Source organism: Salmo salar, chromosome ssa15, assembly GCF_905237065.1.
Source record: "Salmo salar chromosome ssa15, Ssal_v3.1, whole genome shotgun sequence".
NCBI classification, from domain to species: domain Eukaryota; kingdom Metazoa; phylum Chordata; class Actinopteri; order Salmoniformes; family Salmonidae; genus Salmo; species Salmo salar.
In genome coordinates, this window is record NC_059456.1 from 74,265,574 (window position 1) to 74,283,885 (window position 18,312).

At 42.1% G+C, this 18,312-nt stretch overlaps 1 protein-coding gene across 3 annotated transcripts in view; it reads right to left on the minus strand.

Annotated features, from left to right (window-relative positions):
* The window catches only part of sycp2 (synaptonemal complex protein 2), an 81,599-nt gene that overhangs the window by 40,356 nt on the left and 22,931 nt on the right, over window positions 1-18,312 (minus strand). For 2 of the 3 annotated variants that reach the window (XM_014146033.1, XM_014146032.2), the window contains exons 24-35: window positions 8,772-9,322; window positions 8,341-8,483; window positions 7,982-8,018; window positions 6,163-6,236; window positions 5,860-5,905; window positions 5,478-5,521; window positions 5,107-5,164; window positions 4,700-4,871; window positions 3,004-3,068; window positions 2,520-2,702; window positions 1,995-2,172; window positions 931-1,220 (exon numbers count right to left, since the gene is read on the minus strand). In XM_014146033.1, coding sequence (XP_014001508.1) covers window positions 931-1,220; window positions 1,995-2,172; window positions 2,520-2,702; window positions 3,004-3,068; window positions 4,700-4,871; window positions 5,107-5,164; window positions 5,478-5,521; window positions 5,860-5,905; window positions 6,163-6,236; window positions 7,982-8,018; window positions 8,341-8,483; window positions 8,772-9,322 — 1,841 coding nt within the window. The remainder of the gene's footprint in view (window positions 1-930; window positions 1,221-1,994; window positions 2,173-2,519; window positions 2,703-3,003; window positions 3,069-4,699; window positions 4,872-5,106; window positions 5,165-5,477; window positions 5,522-5,859; window positions 5,906-6,162; window positions 6,237-7,981; window positions 8,019-8,340; window positions 8,484-8,771; window positions 9,323-18,312) is intronic. The other variant, XM_014146034.2, reaches the window with a different exon arrangement.

Sequence of the window (18,312 nt, forward strand, 5' to 3'; positions counted from 1 at the left end):
ATTTGTGGTGCTGACTTGAATGCCGGTTATTGGAGGGAAACGATTTCCTGAACATCAACGCCACAGTAAAACGCTGTTTTTGGATATAAATATGAACTTGATAGAACTAAAAATGCATGCATTGTCTAACACAATGTCCTAGGAGTGTCATCTGTTGGAGATTATAAAAGGTTAGTGCATAATTTTAGCTGATTTTATGGTTTTGGTGACGCCTGTCTTTGAATTGGCACAACATTACACACAACTCTTGTAAATGTACTGTCCTAACATACTCTAAATTTATGCTTTCGCCGTAAAACCTTTTTGAAATCGTAAAACGTGGTTAGATTAAGGAGATGTTTATCTTTCAAAGGGTGTAAAATAGTTGTATGTTTGAAAAATTTGAATTTTGACATTTATTTGGATTCAAATTTGCCGCTCTTGAAATGCACCTGCTGTTGATGGAGTGCACCACGGGTGGGACGCTTGCGTCCCACCTAGCCCATAGAGGTTAACTGCACCTCAGATTGTAGGCCAAATAAATGCTTCAGAGTTCAAATAACAGACACATCTCAACATCAACTGTTCAGAGGAGACTGCGTGAATCAGGCCTCCATGGTCGAATTCCTGCAAAGAAACCACTACTAAAGGACACCAATAAGAAGTGACTTGCTTGGGCCAAGAAACATGAGCAATGGACATTAAACTGGTGGAAATTTGTCCTATGGTCTGAGTCCAAATTTGAGATTTTTGGTTGCAACCGCTATTTCACAGTTTTGATGTCTTCACTATTATTCTACAATGTTGTACTTTTTTTTTTTTTTTTTTTTTACAAATAAAGACAAACCCTGGAATGAGTAGGTGTGTCCAAACTTCTGACTGGTACTTTATATATTATTTTTTGAAATATGTCAGAAGGCCCATTGGTGCAGTATCAGCCCTGTATCTTACCTCTAAGGCACTGGGTCTCTGGGCGCAGAGGCCAGGAGTCTTGCCAGTGGGAGTAAGGGATGGGAGAGAGGGGAGGGATGGGAGAGAGGGATCCTTAGCTTTGCGGTCACTCTTCCTCCCAGGGGCGCTGTAGAAGGAGGAGGGCTGGAAGCCCGCGCTGCTGCGAGGGTGTTCGGGGGGCAGCTCCAGGGCAAGGGGTGAAGAGGGGCCGCTGGCAGGGGAGGCGGACAGGGAGCCCAGCGGGGTGAGGGGCGACCGGGGTAAGGCTATCAGCGACCTCTCGGATGCAGCTATGTGGGGGTCAAAACACAACCACAGATGCTCAGACAGCTGGCCAAGGTATTAGAGGTCAATAGTACAGAAATACTTTTCCTCACATCCACTTACAGTAAATATGTTTTATATCTACTACACCCCTCAAATTCACATCTAGACATTGAAGCCAGTTCCACTTCTTTTTATTATTATTCCCCTCTAATCAGGAACTGATTTAGACCTGGGATACCAGCTCGGTGCAATTAATTATCAGGTAGAACAGAAAATCAGCATTTCTTCGGACTTCGTAGGGTAAGATTTGAATAACCCTGTACTACACTGAAGTTAGGGTTCGATTCAATCCGAGGGGCTGAAGACCTGCGCTACTGTCGGATAGAAATTTAAAGGTCAATGTTCCCACGTTGGCGGAGACTGCATTCACAGTAAACGCTGCATATGTCGGCACAATCACAAATTACCTTCAATTGCACTACAAAGCTGATCTTCAGCGCAACAGACTGAATTAAGCCCTTAGGTTTCTTAGACAGAGTGATTGCACCAGGGATAACTAAGGGGCGAATCCTAACTAAGTCCAATTTTCACTTAGTCATTCATTGATGTCAATGAATAGGAGAATAAGTAAACATTTCCCAGCGATTGCGTAGCGCCAACAAAAAAACAATATGATCATTTTTTCAAAGATTGTAGACAGAACCACAGAATTTGAATCATTATATGGATAGAATACACAGGTGAAAACCAGGTTCAACCGGTCCTTGGTTGGTGTAGGTGGGCTGGGTTTGTCTTACCTCTCATCCTCTCGAAGTCAGGAGGGGAAGGGTTGAAAGAGGCCAGCCGGGCAGCCCAAGAAGACTCTTTCGGTACAGTCGTCTGTTCCTTGGCTGGGGCAGTTGCCTTTTTCTTCTCCACCTCGACAGCCTCTTGGCAAACCTTCTCGCTCTTTTCCGCTGGTCCGATGGAGCGCTTCTGTTGGAAGAAAATAATCCCATAACATACTTTTATTACAATTGTTACTTTTATTCCAAGTTGGTCATGTAAAAAAAAAAAAAACTATTTATTATTCCACTGCAACTAAATGTATTGTGATCTGATTAATTTTAGTCTGCCAGCTAAACAACTAAAATATAACAATGTAACTGATTTCAACTTTACTCATAACCAAACAATTATTATGTCGAGGAGAAGCAAAAAGTGAACTCAGAGATACATTGCCTATATAATTTAATGAGTACTTTATTTCATTATTCTATTTAAATCACTGATAGAGCCTAATCATGAGGAAAGGGCATATTTGTGAGGGAAGAAAGCAGGACCTTAGGAGCGGGCGGCTCTTCAGTCTCTGATTGGCTGGCGCTGTCGGGCTCCCTGTAGCTCTTGGCGTTGGTGGCGACGGCTCTCTGGGGTCTCCTGGCTGCTTGACTGGTCCCTGCTGCCACCAGTGCCGCTCCACTGTTCTCTTTCTGCTCTACACTTCTCTCCTTCACCCTCTGTCTCTTCTGAAAGGCGAGCATGACACACTGTGGCCGACAGAGGCAATGCTGACTGATGCAACCATACAAGTACAATTCCACCCATCACTCACCCATTGATTTGGATCGGGGAAGCCCATGTTAGGAATCATATTTCTAGGTTGCAACAGAGCAGTAGTAAGGATGAAAAGTTGATTAACTCACTTTGGATTCTAAGGTTTCAAGATACAAGGCTGGTTCCGATTCCCCATCCCTTCTACCCGAAGTGTGCACTAGCTCATTGAGATTCCCCATCACTGATTTAAAACCATTGGATTATCAGTCTCACCTTCTTTGGCTTGGCTTTCTCCTTCACAGGCTTGGGTGAGCTAGGTGGTAAGTCTGGGGACTCATCTAAAACAGAAAAGAGAGAGGGATAAGCGGCAGGTCGCCTAGTGGTTAGAGCGTTGGGCCAGTAACCGAAAGGTTGCTGGATTGAATTCCCGAGCTAACAAGGTAAAAATACGTAGTTCTGACCCTGAACAAGGCAGTTAACTCACTATTCGACGGTAGGACGTCATTGTAAATAAGAATTTGTTCTTAACCTGTCTGGGCTAGGGCGCAGTATTTTCACGGCCGGATGAAAAACGTACCCAATTTAAACAGGTTACTACTCTGGCCCAGAAACTAGAATATGCATATTATTAGTAGATTTGGATAGAACACTCTGAAGTTTCTAAAACTGTTTGAATGGTGTCTGTGTATAACAGAACTCATATGGCAGGCAAAAACCTGAGATAAATCCAAGCAGGAAGTGAAAAGTCTGAGAATTGTAGTTCTTTTGATTCTCTATCGAAGCTAGTGTCTGTGGGGTGACATTGCACTTCCTAAGGCTTCCATTGGCTGTCTAAAGCCTTCAGAAAGTGGTTTGAGCATTTTCCTGTCACTGGGCAGATAATAGGATTACTGAGTGGTCTGCCTGGCAACAAAGGGATTGGATATGCACGAGCACGCCATTCCTTCTTTTTCTTCTTGAATGAATATGCTATTGTCCAGTTGGAATATTATCGCAATTTTACGTTAAAAATAGGTTGCCCCGGGTGTCTGAATAGCTCACCGTGATGGCTGAGCTATGTACTCAGAATATTGAAAAATGTGCTTTCTCCGTAAAGCTATTTTAAAATCTGACACAGCGGTTGCATCCAGGGGTAGTCTATCTATAATTCTTAAAATAATTGTTACATATTTTGTCAACGTTTATGAGTATTTTTGTAAATTGATGTGCACATTCACCGGACGTTTTGGTGGGAATACATTTTCTGAACATCACGCGCCAATGTAAAATGCTGTTTTTGGATATAAATATGAACTTTATCGAACAAAACATACATGTATTGTGTAACATAATGTCCTAGGAGTGTCATCTGATGAAGATCGTCAAAGGTTAGTGCTTCATTTAGCTGTGTTTTGGGTTTTATTGACACATGTCCTTGCTTGGAAAATGGCTGTGTGATTATTTTTGTCTATGTACTCTCCTAACATAATCTAATGTTTTGCTTTCACTGTAAAGCCTTTGTGAAATCGGACAATGTGGTTAGATTAACGAGAAGTTTATCTTTAAAATGGTGTAAAATAGTTGTATGTTTGAGTATGTTTGAGAAAGTTGAATTATGACATTTTGTTGTTTTTGAATTTGCCGCCCTGATATTTCACTGCTGTGTCCCGCAGGTGGAACGCAGGCGTCCCACCTAGCCCATAGAAGTTAACTGACTTGCCTAGTTAAATAAAGGTTCAATTAAAAAAAATATTAAAAAGGTGTAGGCTATGTTTGACTAGTGAGTTCATTCAACACAGACTGATTAAAACTATAGGACCAAACCATACAGTGCTGGATTTTTTCTTTTCACATTGTCCTTAAATTTCCAGCACGGTTCCAGAAACTATGGTGGATGCTTAACCAGTCCAGCCCAATACAGTTTGGCTTGGCTCGGATAGGTTTGGCTCAGTAGTGTGGAAAGGTTAAGTGACGTGTAGCATGAGCGTACATGTGGTGTTGGGGGCAGGGGGGTGGAGCCGGGGCTGACGGCTGTAGTCGATCACTTTGGGCTTGGGCTTCCTGCTGGACTCTTTGAGCCAGCTGATCTCCATGATGGCGTCTGTGTCTGTGTCGCTGAACAGGTGCTTCTTCACGTGGCGCCGCGGAGCCGCTACCTGGGACTGCAGCGACAATTCAGTGAGGTGTACACACACGGGTACACATACGCAGGTTTACAAATGTATACATACGCACACATACACACAGACAGGTATGTACAGTACACACACGACAAAAGTACAGACTCCTTCCCACACCGAGATAAGAGAACCACACACACACAAAAGGAGGCAGTCTCCATCTCTCCATTCAAAAGTTCTCCCATCACATTGTCAATTACAGTGTTTGCCTCCATACCTTGACTGCTTGGCCCTTCTTGGCAGTGCTGGGGAATGCCCAGGAGTTGTGAATAGCACTGGGAAGAAAAACAGCACTGAATCACATTGACTTGAGAGATTATTTACCGCAACACTAGAAGACACTACTACAACACAGATGAGACCCAGGGTCTTTCTCAATTAATCTTTCCTTGATTCCTCACATCCTATCTCCTTGCCTCCATCTCAACCATATTGTAAGAGAATCTCCCAAAGGTCCCTCCCCATGTCTTCTCCAATGAGTTTTGAGAAGGAGGCGAGAAGAAAGGATACCAGGAATCAAGGAAAGACGAATTGAGAGAGCCCCAGTCAGATGTAACCAAATGAGTACAGCCTTCAAACGGCTCCTACCTGCTATCAATGGCAGAGGTGTCCGAGGACATTTTCCCCTCCCCCTAAAGAGAGCAGAGCGTTAGAAATCATCATCCACCGGTGCATGAGAATACTATAAGGAATCATTTCAAATACCTAAGCTGTGCTTGATTGAGCTTGCCTGTTGCGATGGAACCAATTGAAAAGTGTCAAATGCTATTTTAAATCTTTCAAATACTTCAAGCATTTGCTGTAGCCTGCTTGGAGTGCTAGGTGGGCAGGTTTGCACATTTTTATTGGTTCCATTGCAACAGGCAAGCTCAATCAAGCACAGCTTAGGTATTTGAACCCAAGTCTGCTAACAAATAGTAGGCTTAATTCAATAATTTAATTTACGTAGATCAAATGTATATTTATTTACCCCAGTGGTCATAGATGTATCCACTTTGAACGCAAAGATGTCATCTCTACACAAAGAAACAATGGATGAAATCAACAATACCATGCACAAACAGGAAATAAGAATCAACATTTTAGGCATGGGATCAGGACAAAATATACAACAGGTCAGTTTCTATCATATTTGAACAGAGGATGTCCTGATTAAAATTCCTGATTAATCAAATCCCCTGAAATGTTGTCATGGGTTATTATCAGATATAAGATACACTGGTTGTGTTGCAGCATGGGGAGAATTTGAATGAAACCGGACAAAAAGCAATACCCTTGTTGTTCTGCAGAGGGCTTCTTGGAGTTAGTGTAGGACTTCATATATCCTGGGACCTTTGCCGTTCCCACCTATGAGGGAGAGAATTCAGTCACTAGCTTGTGAACGCATGAGGGGAAAACACGTCTTATGCAACCCTAACAAATCCTCCAAATTGTATTTGTCACTTGCACCGAATACAGGTGTAGACCGTACCGTGAAATGCTTACTTACAAGCCCTTAACCAACAATGCAGTTAAACAAAAAATTGAGTTAAGAAAATATTTACTAAATAAACTAAAGTCAATGTGCAGAGGTACAGATTAGTTGAGGTAATATATGTAGGGGTAAAGTGACTATGCATAGATATAATAAACAGTGAGTAGCAGCAGTGTAAAAATAAAGGGAGTGGGGGTGCAATGCAAATAGTCCAGGTGGCCATTTGATTGTTAAGGAGCCTTTTGGACATAGACTTGGCGCTACGGTACCGCTTGTCGTGCAGTAGCAGAGAGAACAGTCTATGACTTGGGTGACAGGAGTCTTAGACCATTTTTTGGGCCTTCCTCTGACACCGCCTAGTATAGAGGTCCTGGATGGCAGGAAGCTTGGTCCCAGTGATGTACTGGGCCATACGCACTACCTTCTGTAGCGCCTTACGGTCAGATGCCAAGCAGTTGCCATACCAGGTGGTGATGCAACCGGTCAGAATGCTCTCGAAGGTGCAGCTGTAGAACTTTGAGGATCTGGGAACCATGACAAATCTTTTCAGTCTCCTGAGGGGGAATATGTGTTGTCGTGCCCTCTTCACGACTGTCTTGGTGTGTTTGGACAATAGTTTGTTGGTGATGTGGACACCAAGGAACTTGATGCTCTTGACCACTCCAAGACAGCGCCGTCGATGTGAATAGGGGCGTGTTGGGCCGTAGTCCATGATCAGCTCCTTTGTCTTGCTCACGTTGAGGGAGAGGTTGTTGTCCTGGCATCACACTGCCAGGTCTCTGACCTCCTCCCTATAGGCTGTGTCATCGTTGTCTGTGATCAGGCCTACCGCCGTTGTATCGTCAACAAACTTAATGATGGTGTTGGAGTCGTGCTTGGCCGCTCAGTCGTGGGTGAACAGGGAGTACAGGAGGGGACCAAGTGCGTACCCCTGACGGACCCTTGTGTTGAGGATCAGCGCGGTAGCAAAACAGTCCTGTAGCATCCGCATCATCTCACCACTTCCGTATTGAGCGAGTCACTAGTACTTCCTGCTTTAGTTTTTGCTTGTAAGCAGGAATCAGGAGGATACAATTATGGTCAGATTTGCCAAATTGAGGGAGAGCTTTGTACACATCTCTGTGTATGGAGTAAAGGTGGTCTAGAGTTTTTTTTTTTTTTTCTCTCCTCTGGGTGCACATGTGACATGCTGGTAAAAATTTGGTAAAACGGATTTAAGTTTGCCTGCATTAAAGTCCCCGGCCACTAGGAGCGCTGCTTCTGGATGAGCATTTTCTTGTTTCCTTATGTAGCTCGTTGAGTGCGGTCTTAGTGCCAGCATCGGTTTGTCGTGGTAAATAGACCGCTACAAAGAATATTGATGAAAACTCTCTTGGTAGGTAGTGTGGTCTACAGCTTATCATGAGGTACTCTACCTCAGGCAAGCAATACCTCGAAACTTCCTCAATATTAGACATCGCACACCAGCTGTTATTGACAAATAGACACACACCACCACCCCACTTCTTACCGGAGCTTACTGTTCGGTCTGCTACCATGTCCTGCTACCTAAATTCATACAATTAAAAGGAATATTACTTATTCTGTTTATCAATCAGAAAACAGCTCAGGCACTCACCATCGATGGCGGCAACCAACTCTTCTCCAAAACAGATCTACCACAAAAGAAAGAAAATTGTAATTATTACACTATTGCCAGGGATTGAACCCCGGTCTCCGGGGGAAGAGATTGTGTAGTCCTTTTCAAAATGCATATTGTTTAATAAACATCTATCTGTAATAATAGCCATTTCATTACATTCTCTGATGAAACTGACTACATTTTATGTTAAAAGATTCACACGAATTTGCAAATCGTGGTCCTCGAGCTTTTGACAGTGATTTGGTGGTACCCGGAAAGGAACCGCTGCGCTAGACCAAACTTCTGCACATCATTCTACCATGTTATACATTCACTTGGTTTTGTTCCTGCAGTACCTGTTGCTGCAGTACCTGTTGGTGGGTGGAAGGGGCCAGCGAGGGACAGACTCTACAGGGGATTTAATGGTGGTGGATGATGTGCTATTCTCGTAGTGGCTGGAGATTAACCTCATCATGGTGCCTGTCACTTCCTCCTCTCTCTGCAGAGGATGAGGGGAACACGTGACAAAGGGTGTTTATTGTTATTATAACTCCAATATACTATTACTACTACTAAACTTGAGACACTGATAGACAGACAGTGCTATGAATGGTTATACTACTGTGCCATTGTCCAGAAGCAAGGGAGCAAGGTGCAACCCATTGACTATAGTTCACTGCCTCCATTTAACAAGGAAGCTCCAACTCGGACTGGGATGGGGTATTCAAACAGCTTTGCGCCAAGCTAAATTTCCTATTCAATTGCTCTTAACACTCTATATCCTCACCTTGTCTTTACTGGAGTTTGACCCAGTGGCCTTAACCTTGGAGTTGGGTGTTGACCTCTCCTGTATATCTTTAGCTGGGGTGGGTTTGACAGGGGCTTTCCCTGGGGTGGCTTCAGTTTCCTGAGACTTCTGGCTCTTAGGTTTCCCCTTGGTCTGAGCAAGCCTTCCTGCATCCTGCCGTGACTCTTTGGCATCTCTCCCAGTGGGCTCACCTCGCTCCTCAGGCCCTCTTCCTCCCTGGGCTCCATCTCGCTCCTCAGGCCCTCTTCCTCCCTGGGCTCCACTTTGCTCCTCAGGCCTGCTTCCTTTCTGGGCTCCAGCTCGCTCTCGGGACCCTTGGTCCTGTGGCCCACCTCGCTCCTCAGGCACTCTGATCTGGGCTCCAGCTCGCTCCTCGGGCCCAGTACCCCGGTCCCTCTTGCGGAGGACCTCCTCCAGGCGCTGGGTGAGCTGGGCGTGGAGCTGCTTGTGGCCGACTGCTGACCCAGGGACCGACCCAGAACCTCTCTGGGCAGACGACGGACGCTCCTGTTGCTCTAAGTTCTCAAGTTCTGGACACCGGAAGGAAACACTTTCAGTAAAACCTCAATATAGATCTTATTCACAGATGAATGCTCTAACATAGACGGCTAGTGCAGGTAGCTAATGAACGGTCGTCTTTTAAAACCATGGCAGACGGCAATGAAAATACATGAGCAATGTTCTTCTGAGTTCTCCAAATCAAATGATATTGTCTGTGTCCAAATACCCATGCTACCGTACTACATAGTTAAACTGCATACTATGTACTCATCGTCGCACACAATTTAGCATATACCATTTAGTAAAAAGTATGCAGTATGCCACGACCGCAATGCAGTAGCAGCTCCTGACTGGGTGAGTAGGTAGGGTGGGGCTGAGGTGGGTGGATTTTATCAAATTCAACAGACATGCATCACATTAACCAGCCTGATAATGGCTCATTTCCAATTTAGAGAAATCAATCTAACTCTGAATAGAATAGGAATGGAGTTATAGGCCTACTCAGGCTGGTTATAGGCAGACTAACACATTCAACCTATACTGTAGCCCACATCTATCCTATTTAAAAAGTACTGAAGACAGAAACAGAATTTGGATCCATTTCAACATATTTATTACTGAAGACATGGTCAGTCAATCTGGAAAGTTTCTTCAAGTGCAGTCGCAAACACCATTAAGCGATATGATGAAACTGGCTCTCATGAGGACCGCCACAGGAACGGAAGACCCAGAGTTACCTCTGCTGCAGAAGGATAAGTTCATTAGTTACCAACCTCATAAATGGCAGGCCAAATAAATGCTTCACAGAGTTCAAGTAACAGACACATCTCAACACTGTTCAGAGGAGACTGCGTGAATCAGGCCTTCATGGTTGAATTGCTGCAAAGAAACCGCTACTAAATGACACCAATAACAAGAAGAGACTTGCTTGGGCCAAGAAACACGAGCAATGGACATCCTAAATTGAGATTTTTGGTTCCAACCGCTGTGTCTTTGTGAGATGCAGACTAGGTGAACGGACGATCTCTGTATATGTGGTTCCCACCGTGAAGCGTGGAGGAGGTGTGATGTGCTTTGCTGGTGACACTGTCGGTGATTTATTTAGAATTCAAGGCACACTTAAACAGCATGGCTACCACTGCATTCTGCAGCGATACACCATCCCATCTGATTTGCTATTAGTGGAACTATCATTTGTTTTTCAACAGGACAATGACCAAACACACCTCCAGGCTGTGTAAGGGCTATTTGACCAAGAAGGAGAGTAATGGAGTGCTGCATCAGATGACCTGGCCTCCACAATCACCCGACCTCAACCCAATTGAGATGGTTTAGGATAAGTTGGAGCGCAGAGTGAAGGAAAAGCAGCCAACAAGTGCTCAGCATACGTGGAAACTCCTTCAAGACTGTTGGAAAAGCATTCCTCATGAAGTTGATTTAGAGAATGCCAAGAGTGTGAAAAACTGTCATCAAGGCAAAGGGCCTACTTTGAAGAATCTAACATCTAAAATATATTTCGATTTTGATTTATTTAACACTTTTTTTGGTTACTACATGTGTTATATGTGTTATTTCATAGTTTTGATGTCTTCACTATTATTTTACAATGTAGAAAATAGTAAAAATAAAGAAAACCCCTTGAATGAGTAGGTGTGTCCAAACTTTTTACTGGTACTGTATATACATTACAGTGGTTCTTCCTTTAAAAGTTGTGTCGTACTGCAGCACACCTTTCGGGCTGCCGCAGAATTCTATGGCACGTTATTTAAGTGTCAGCCATTGCTGCCATTAATGCTAGTTAGACCACCAGAGGGCTTCTTTGAGAAGCATTTGAATGTTTTTAATATTGGCTGTACTTGAGAATTTAAAACCTTTTTTTGAAAGAACAAAGTATATGGGATTGATTTTAAGAAATGTATCTTAATTAATTTGATTAATATTATGAAAAATGAAACACTCAGGGATTTTGTTAGGAAAATATGGCGCTGTACAACGTGACCGGTCGGGAGTAGGCTACTAAGTGACAGCGAGTGAAAAGAAAAATAATCCTAACATTTCCACACACTAATTGTAGGCTAACCAAAACCCCAAACGGAGATTCAGTGAAAATAAAAATCTCATTGATTTATCAAGACCAGTCCCCATGCTTGTCTCAGAGCAGCGCAAAACGGTGCTGAAATAGTTGACCACACGCAGGTAGGCTATTGCTTCAAATCCAATTATAACAATTGGATGACTTTGGGTGTTCCAGTAAGCAACAATTTGTTGCCTTCATTAGCCTACTTTATTCAAATATTTCTGTCATTCAGTGATATTTATTCCCATAGTAATTGTGATTAGAAAACAATGCATTTGGTGGACTCTGTAAGAGTCTATTGTCCTGCTGATAGCCCATCATGGTTGGATAGAATAATATAATTGTTCAATGAGAGTTTTGTACTCATAAATTCATATTTCATGAATCTTGGCTTAACATGTCCGTATAATTCACCATATTACAATACATTCACTCCATTACAATAAGCTGCCATGTCTTTAACATGAAACAATAACGCAGTGGCACCATCATTTGCTCATTTCCTCATTCTTCAGTTGAGGAATGAATCCTTAATAGATGTCGGAAATGCACGTTGCCAAACACTGCATAAATATGTTTTACATACGACTATGACTATCAACGTGTAACCGTTTTAATCATTGCGGACTGTCGTCTACATTTGACATAGCTCATAAAATCCCATGATAAAACAGAGAGGGGCTGTTCTAGATTCTCCTGGGCCAACGGATGTACAGCATTTGTACAGTATGTATGGCTGATCATGTAGGAAGCGCATCGGAATGAGAGCCTTGGGGTTACTGACGAGGTGTTAGCCAGCACAGAGAGTAAGGGAGAGAGGAAAAGAATGAATAAACCTCAAGAGATGAATAAACCTCAACATGTCGGCTAAAGCGATTGAATTCAGGAATGTATTTGACAGTTTTTAATATTAGGAAAATATGGCGTTGTAGAGCAAAATAATCCTAACATTTCCACACCCTAATTGTAGGCTAACCAATACCAAACAGAGATTCAGTAAAAATAAAAATGTCATTGATTTATCAAGATCAGTCCCCATGCTTGTCTCAGAGCAGCACAAAACGATGCTGAAATAGTTGACCACATGCGCGTAGACTATTGCTTCAAATTCTATTACCCAAAATATTGATATTTTGTTCCCCGAGCCACTTAGTTATCACTTTTGCCTTATGGCAAGGTGTTCCATCATGCTGGAAAAGGCATTGTTCGTCACCAAACTGTTCCTGGATGGTTAGGAGAAGTTGCTCTCGGAGGATGTGTTGGTACCATTCTTTATTCATGGCTGGATGCCCCAAACAATCGGAAAGGGGATTCATCAGAGAAAATTACTTTACCCCCAGTCCTCAGCAGTCCAATCCCTGTACCTTTTGCAGAATATCAGTCTGTCCCTGATGTTTTTCCTGGAGAGAAGTGGCTTCTTTGCTGCCCTTCTAGACATCAGGCCATCCTCCAAAAGTCTTTGCCTCACTGTGCGTGCAGATGCACTCACACCTGCCTGCTGCCATTCCTGAGCAAGCTCTGTACTGGTGGTGCCCCGATCCCGCAGCTGAATCAACTTTAGGAGACGGTCCTAGCGCTTGCTGGACTTTCATGGGTGCCCTGAAGCCTTCTTCACAACAATTGAACCACTCTCCTTGAAGGTCCTGATGATCCGATAAATGGTTGATTTAAGTGCAATTTTACTGGCAGCAATATCCTTGCCTGTGAAGCCCTTTTTGTGAAAAGCAATGATGACGGCATGTGTTTCCTTGCAGGTAACCATGGTTGGCAGAGGAAGAACAATGATTCCAAGCACCACCCTTCTTTTGAAGCTTCCAGTCTGTTATTCGAACTCAATCAGCATGACAGAGTGATCTCCAGCCTTGTCCTCATCAACACTCACACCTGTGTTAACGAGAGAATCACTGACATGATGTCAGCTGGTCCTTTTGTGGCAGGGCTGAAATGCAGTGGAAATGTTTTTTTGGGGATTCAGTTCATTTGCATGGCAAAGAGGGACTTTGCAATTAATTGCAATTCATCTGATTATTCTTCATAACATTCTGGAGTATATGCAAATTGCCATCATACAAACTGAAGTAGCAGACTTTGAAAATTAATATTTGTATCCTTCTCAAAACTTTTGGCCACGACTGTACATGTATTGTACCTAATGTTGGCTGTTAGGCTAAATGTCTTTTTCTTCTCCAATTGCAGACAATTACCCAAAACACCCTACCGCCCGGGTTTGCATTACAAATGAGGGCATAAACTGGGTCAAGACACCAGCACAGTAAGTAGACCTTTATTTTACTACATAAAGGTTAAATAAAAATAAATAAATAAAAGACCTACAACACTTTTACAGCACATTACTCAACACTATTGAGACTCATGTCGCCTACAGTATATCTAAAAAATATATTTTTCATCTCTATATGTAGGTCTCCTGATTTAAACCTGATCAAACTTGTTTGGCATCAACTGAAAACATTAATCCGTAACTCTGCCAAGCCTACAAGCAAAGATGAACTGGTCAAGGCCATCACACCTACAGTAGCCGGGCTATGAAGAGTCTATATTCCTGCTAATAGCTCATCATGGAAACATTGTTTGCAGGATGGGCTACACCTGCTACAGTAACACATGCCTCCAACTGTCCATCACTACAGTAAATAAAAACAGATTATCTAAGGGTTTTTTATATAATTATAATGCAGGGTTAATAATAACCTTTTATAATCTTTGGATAACAAATTGGCTCTCTGAACTTATTAAGAGGTGGCTTCTATCTTCAATATAATCATTAACTCAGAAGGTAGGTTTTAGGCCTGCAGTAGGTTATATAAACAGAAAATTGCATGTCAATTCATAAAGCATGTGCCATGGAATCGGTACATTCAAAATCTCTTCTATTTTGCAATCTATAATTTTTTGGTCCTTAAATGAAATTGGTATATATTTTTATTTATCACAATTTTCCTTAACCAATTTTGGTCTTTAATGCAGGGCCAACAGACAAGTTCCTTTTTATTTTTTTTACTGAAATTGCAACCAACTTTCTATGGCTTGTTTAAAAAATAACGATATTTTGGAGATTTCGTTTCAAATAACCGAAAGTGAGCGATTTGTAATTTGAATAACGGGAAAAAGGCCATTTTTGAACATGGGGTGAGACATTCTTACTAATTTGTAAATAAAGCCAGTTTGTTATTTAGAATTATTTATTTCTCTTTTTAAGAGGTAGAGAAACCAAAAGCCCACCGTGCCTATTTTTCGAAAATTGTCAATCCACATGTCAAGTGAAATTCCCCCATGTGTGACTCAGTTGGTAGAGCATGGTGTTTGCAACGCCATGGTTGTGGGTTCGATTCCCACGGGGGACCAGTACGAAAAAAAGAAAAAAAAAATGTATGAAATGTATGCATTCACTACTGTAAGTCGCTCTGGATAAGAGCGTCTGCTAAATGACAAAAAAAATGTACTTTTTTTTTTAATCCAAGTTCTCTCAACTCCAGGACCCCCGACAGTTTTTGTTGTTGTTGCCTGATGCAGGACTCTAGTGCCAGAAGGGAGAGACTCAGACTGAAAACGCCTCCATTAATTGCCACAGTTTAGACTTCCGTAATTTCAGGACTATTGAGCGCACCTGAATATAAGCTGCACCCACTGAATATTTTTTTTATTTTGAACATAAATAAGCCGCACGTCTATAAGCCGCAGGTGCCTACCGGTACATTGAAACAAATGAACTTTACACAGGCTTTAACAAAACACGGTTTGTAACAAAAATAAATAGGCTTTAACGAAACACGGCTTGTAACAAAAATAAATAGGCTTTAACGAAACACGGCTTGTAACAAAAATAAATAGGCTTTAACGAAACACAGCTTGTAACAAAAAATAAAACATTTGCAGTAAACAGTAGCCTACCAAGAAAGTCATTGGTCACTATCTTCCTCCTCCTGTGCACTGAAACCACTGAAGTCATCTCCTTCGGTGTCGGAGTTGAATAGCCTCAGAATTGCTTCATCCGATATTGGATCGTTTTCATTGTCGCTCTCGTCACTTTCATCCGGAGGCAAATCCCCCGCTGAACCCTCTTCAACAAGCAGCAGTCCAGCCTTTTGAAACCCGTTGATGATAGTGGATTTTTTGACAATGCTCCACGCTGTCAGGACCCACAAATTTGAAAGCGGGAAAAATCCATATATTAGCCGCGTCATTGTTTAAGCCGCGAGGTTCAAAGCGTGGGAAAAAAGTTGCGGCTTATAGACCGGAATTTACGGTACCAATAGATCAGCGTTCTAACTCCCACTTGTGATAGTGTGGTGCAATGACAGAATGTCACCATCTACCACTAACGGTCGCGACATGGCTATTGCACAGAAAAACATGTAACGGTCGGGTAGATCGCAAATTCTGAGGTGCTGGACAGCAATATATTAAACTAAAGCTCTGATCATTGGGAAAGAGATCAGAAAGACTGCGAAGGCTTGATCAATAAATTAAATAATTAAATACATAGCCTAGCTAACCAAACTAAAACAATCCATATGTTGAAATTAGGGCTTGGCGGTATACCTTATTTTACGATGTATTGATGCATTGGCCTGGTTTGGGTCTTTACCTTCTATAACGGTATTTGAATGTTTGGTATGTTAATTGGAATGCGTTGAGTTTAACATCCATTTTTATAGTTTACTTCACTACTTGAGTAATCTCTCTCCATGCCACTTTATTTGTCACGTCCTCCGCATCCATTTTGCTGTCACGTGCTACGGTGTTCAGAGTTTGTTATAACCAATTTATTGATGTGATTATGATACGCTATAGGTCAGGCCCTATTGTGCCCTATTCAGACAGGATTAGTTTTACTGGGGGAGGTCGGGTAATGTAATTATGTGCACAAGCACAAAACGCCACATCTGTAATTTAAGTCCTGTCCGAATCTGCCATGTCAGTCATTTTTACATGGCAGGAGAGTAATTCCAGCAGAAAAACCTACCGTTTTTTTGGCTAACTCCAAGGTCCTCTGATAATACTAGTCTAGTGTGAATCGACATCCCTGTGTTTTGAGAGAAATATCTGAGTTTGACAGGTGTTGCTCGCGGTTTGCGCAAGAAACAATAACTGATTTGATCAATTGAACTAGTGCTGTGCATAAGCTATATATGAATGACCTACATGTAGCCTATCAACTTTCACAGTGAATGCTTTTGTTTATATTTTTTGTGTGTATGTTGAATATTGCCAAATGCATCAGTAAAAAATATTGAGCCTATTTAATGCAACTCTTGCTGTTAATAGATTGCAAAAAGAAGCATACAACTGACCTAAACATTTGGAAATAATAATTAAACTTTCTCATCCATAGCATTAAAATGCATCTCAAGTGCAATTGCACTGTTCAGCTCACATCTGAAGTCTGCACGAGAAATTAGGACGTACTGCGGATCGCTAAAATATCCTAATGATTATGATCACACTTCCTCAATTCAAATATTATGGCGACACTATAGGAAAGATGGTTTTGTATGGTTTAGAAACTTGGGAACCGGGCTCGAGTTAAATGTTGCCCTATCACCTGGACATGTTGAAATACAGTGTCTTCATGCCTAGAATAAAAACCTCCAAGCTTCCGTCATAACTGTCAATATATTGGGAAAAAATTAAGAATTACAGGGGGCAGTTTGGAAAAAAACTAATCCTGTCCAAATCGTCCTCTGGAATAACGGACATTCTGGAGTAATAATTACATAACAAACGTTCTCTAATAATACTAGTCCCGTGCAAATAGGTCTTTGGTCACGTGCATGCAATCCATACATGTGTCACGCAAAGGTTGAGGGAATAGGGAATGTTTTTCCTATACAAATAAAGGATTTCGGTAATAGAACTTTTCAGTCAGAAATGGCTGTAATTATGTTGCAGCTTCAGCAACACAGAAAGCGCGATAAACCGTTTGATGTAACGTGGTGGTCACTGCAGCAGGGAGGAGAGAGAAACAACGGGTGCTAGTCACAGTCACTTGCTGTTCTTGTTACATAGCGCAGCAAGTCTGAACCCGGCCCGGGACAATCAAATCAATTGCTGGTCGGACTCCCTCTAGTCATTGGTGTATCTTAATTATTTAATTAAACCGTGTGCTTAAAGCATCAGACAGGCTCACTGAATATAGTTGATTTGATTAAAACACACAGGATGTGTCTCTATGGAAAAATACAAATGTAAAAATGTTGACCAATCGATTGGTTGAAAGAACAGATGACTCTTGGTTGATTAAGATTCATTTTAGTCTGGGACAGCCCTACACTATTCGTTTGTGTTTCTTACATCTGCAAACAGCTAGGTTGTTTTTTCTTAGCAAGTTGAGCCTAAATCTTATTAGCCACTAATTCTGATCTCAAATGAGTGCGGGAAATGCAGAAATTGATAAATGCTGCATTTTTGGGGGGCTTGAAGTTGAATTGAACAGTATAAAACAATCAGAATGGAGAAAGACCCATTGAAATCACTTAGAACGTATGTGTTACCACCCTAGGGTCACACACTACTCATTTTTATGTATTTTTTTTACATTATTAGACCAGAAATGTTTTTGTGTTATTATTACATACAGCCGGGAATAACTATTGGATATCAGAGCGGTGGTAACTCACCAGCACTTCCAGCATCACGACCAGGAATACGACTTTCCCAAAGCAGATCCTTTGTTCGCACCCCCCAGGGTAATTGAACTGATTCTAGAAGCCGACCCAAAACATCGCCGGCGAAGGAGAGGTACTCGGAGTGGTCTTCTAGTCCAATTTAGGAGGCACGGACACCACCCACCGCTTCCGAGTATATTACTCGCTAATGTTCAGTCTCTGGATAATAAAGTTGACGAGCTCAGGGCGCGGGTCTCTTTCCAGAGAGACATCAGGGATTGTAATGTATTCTGCTTCATGGAAACATGGCTCT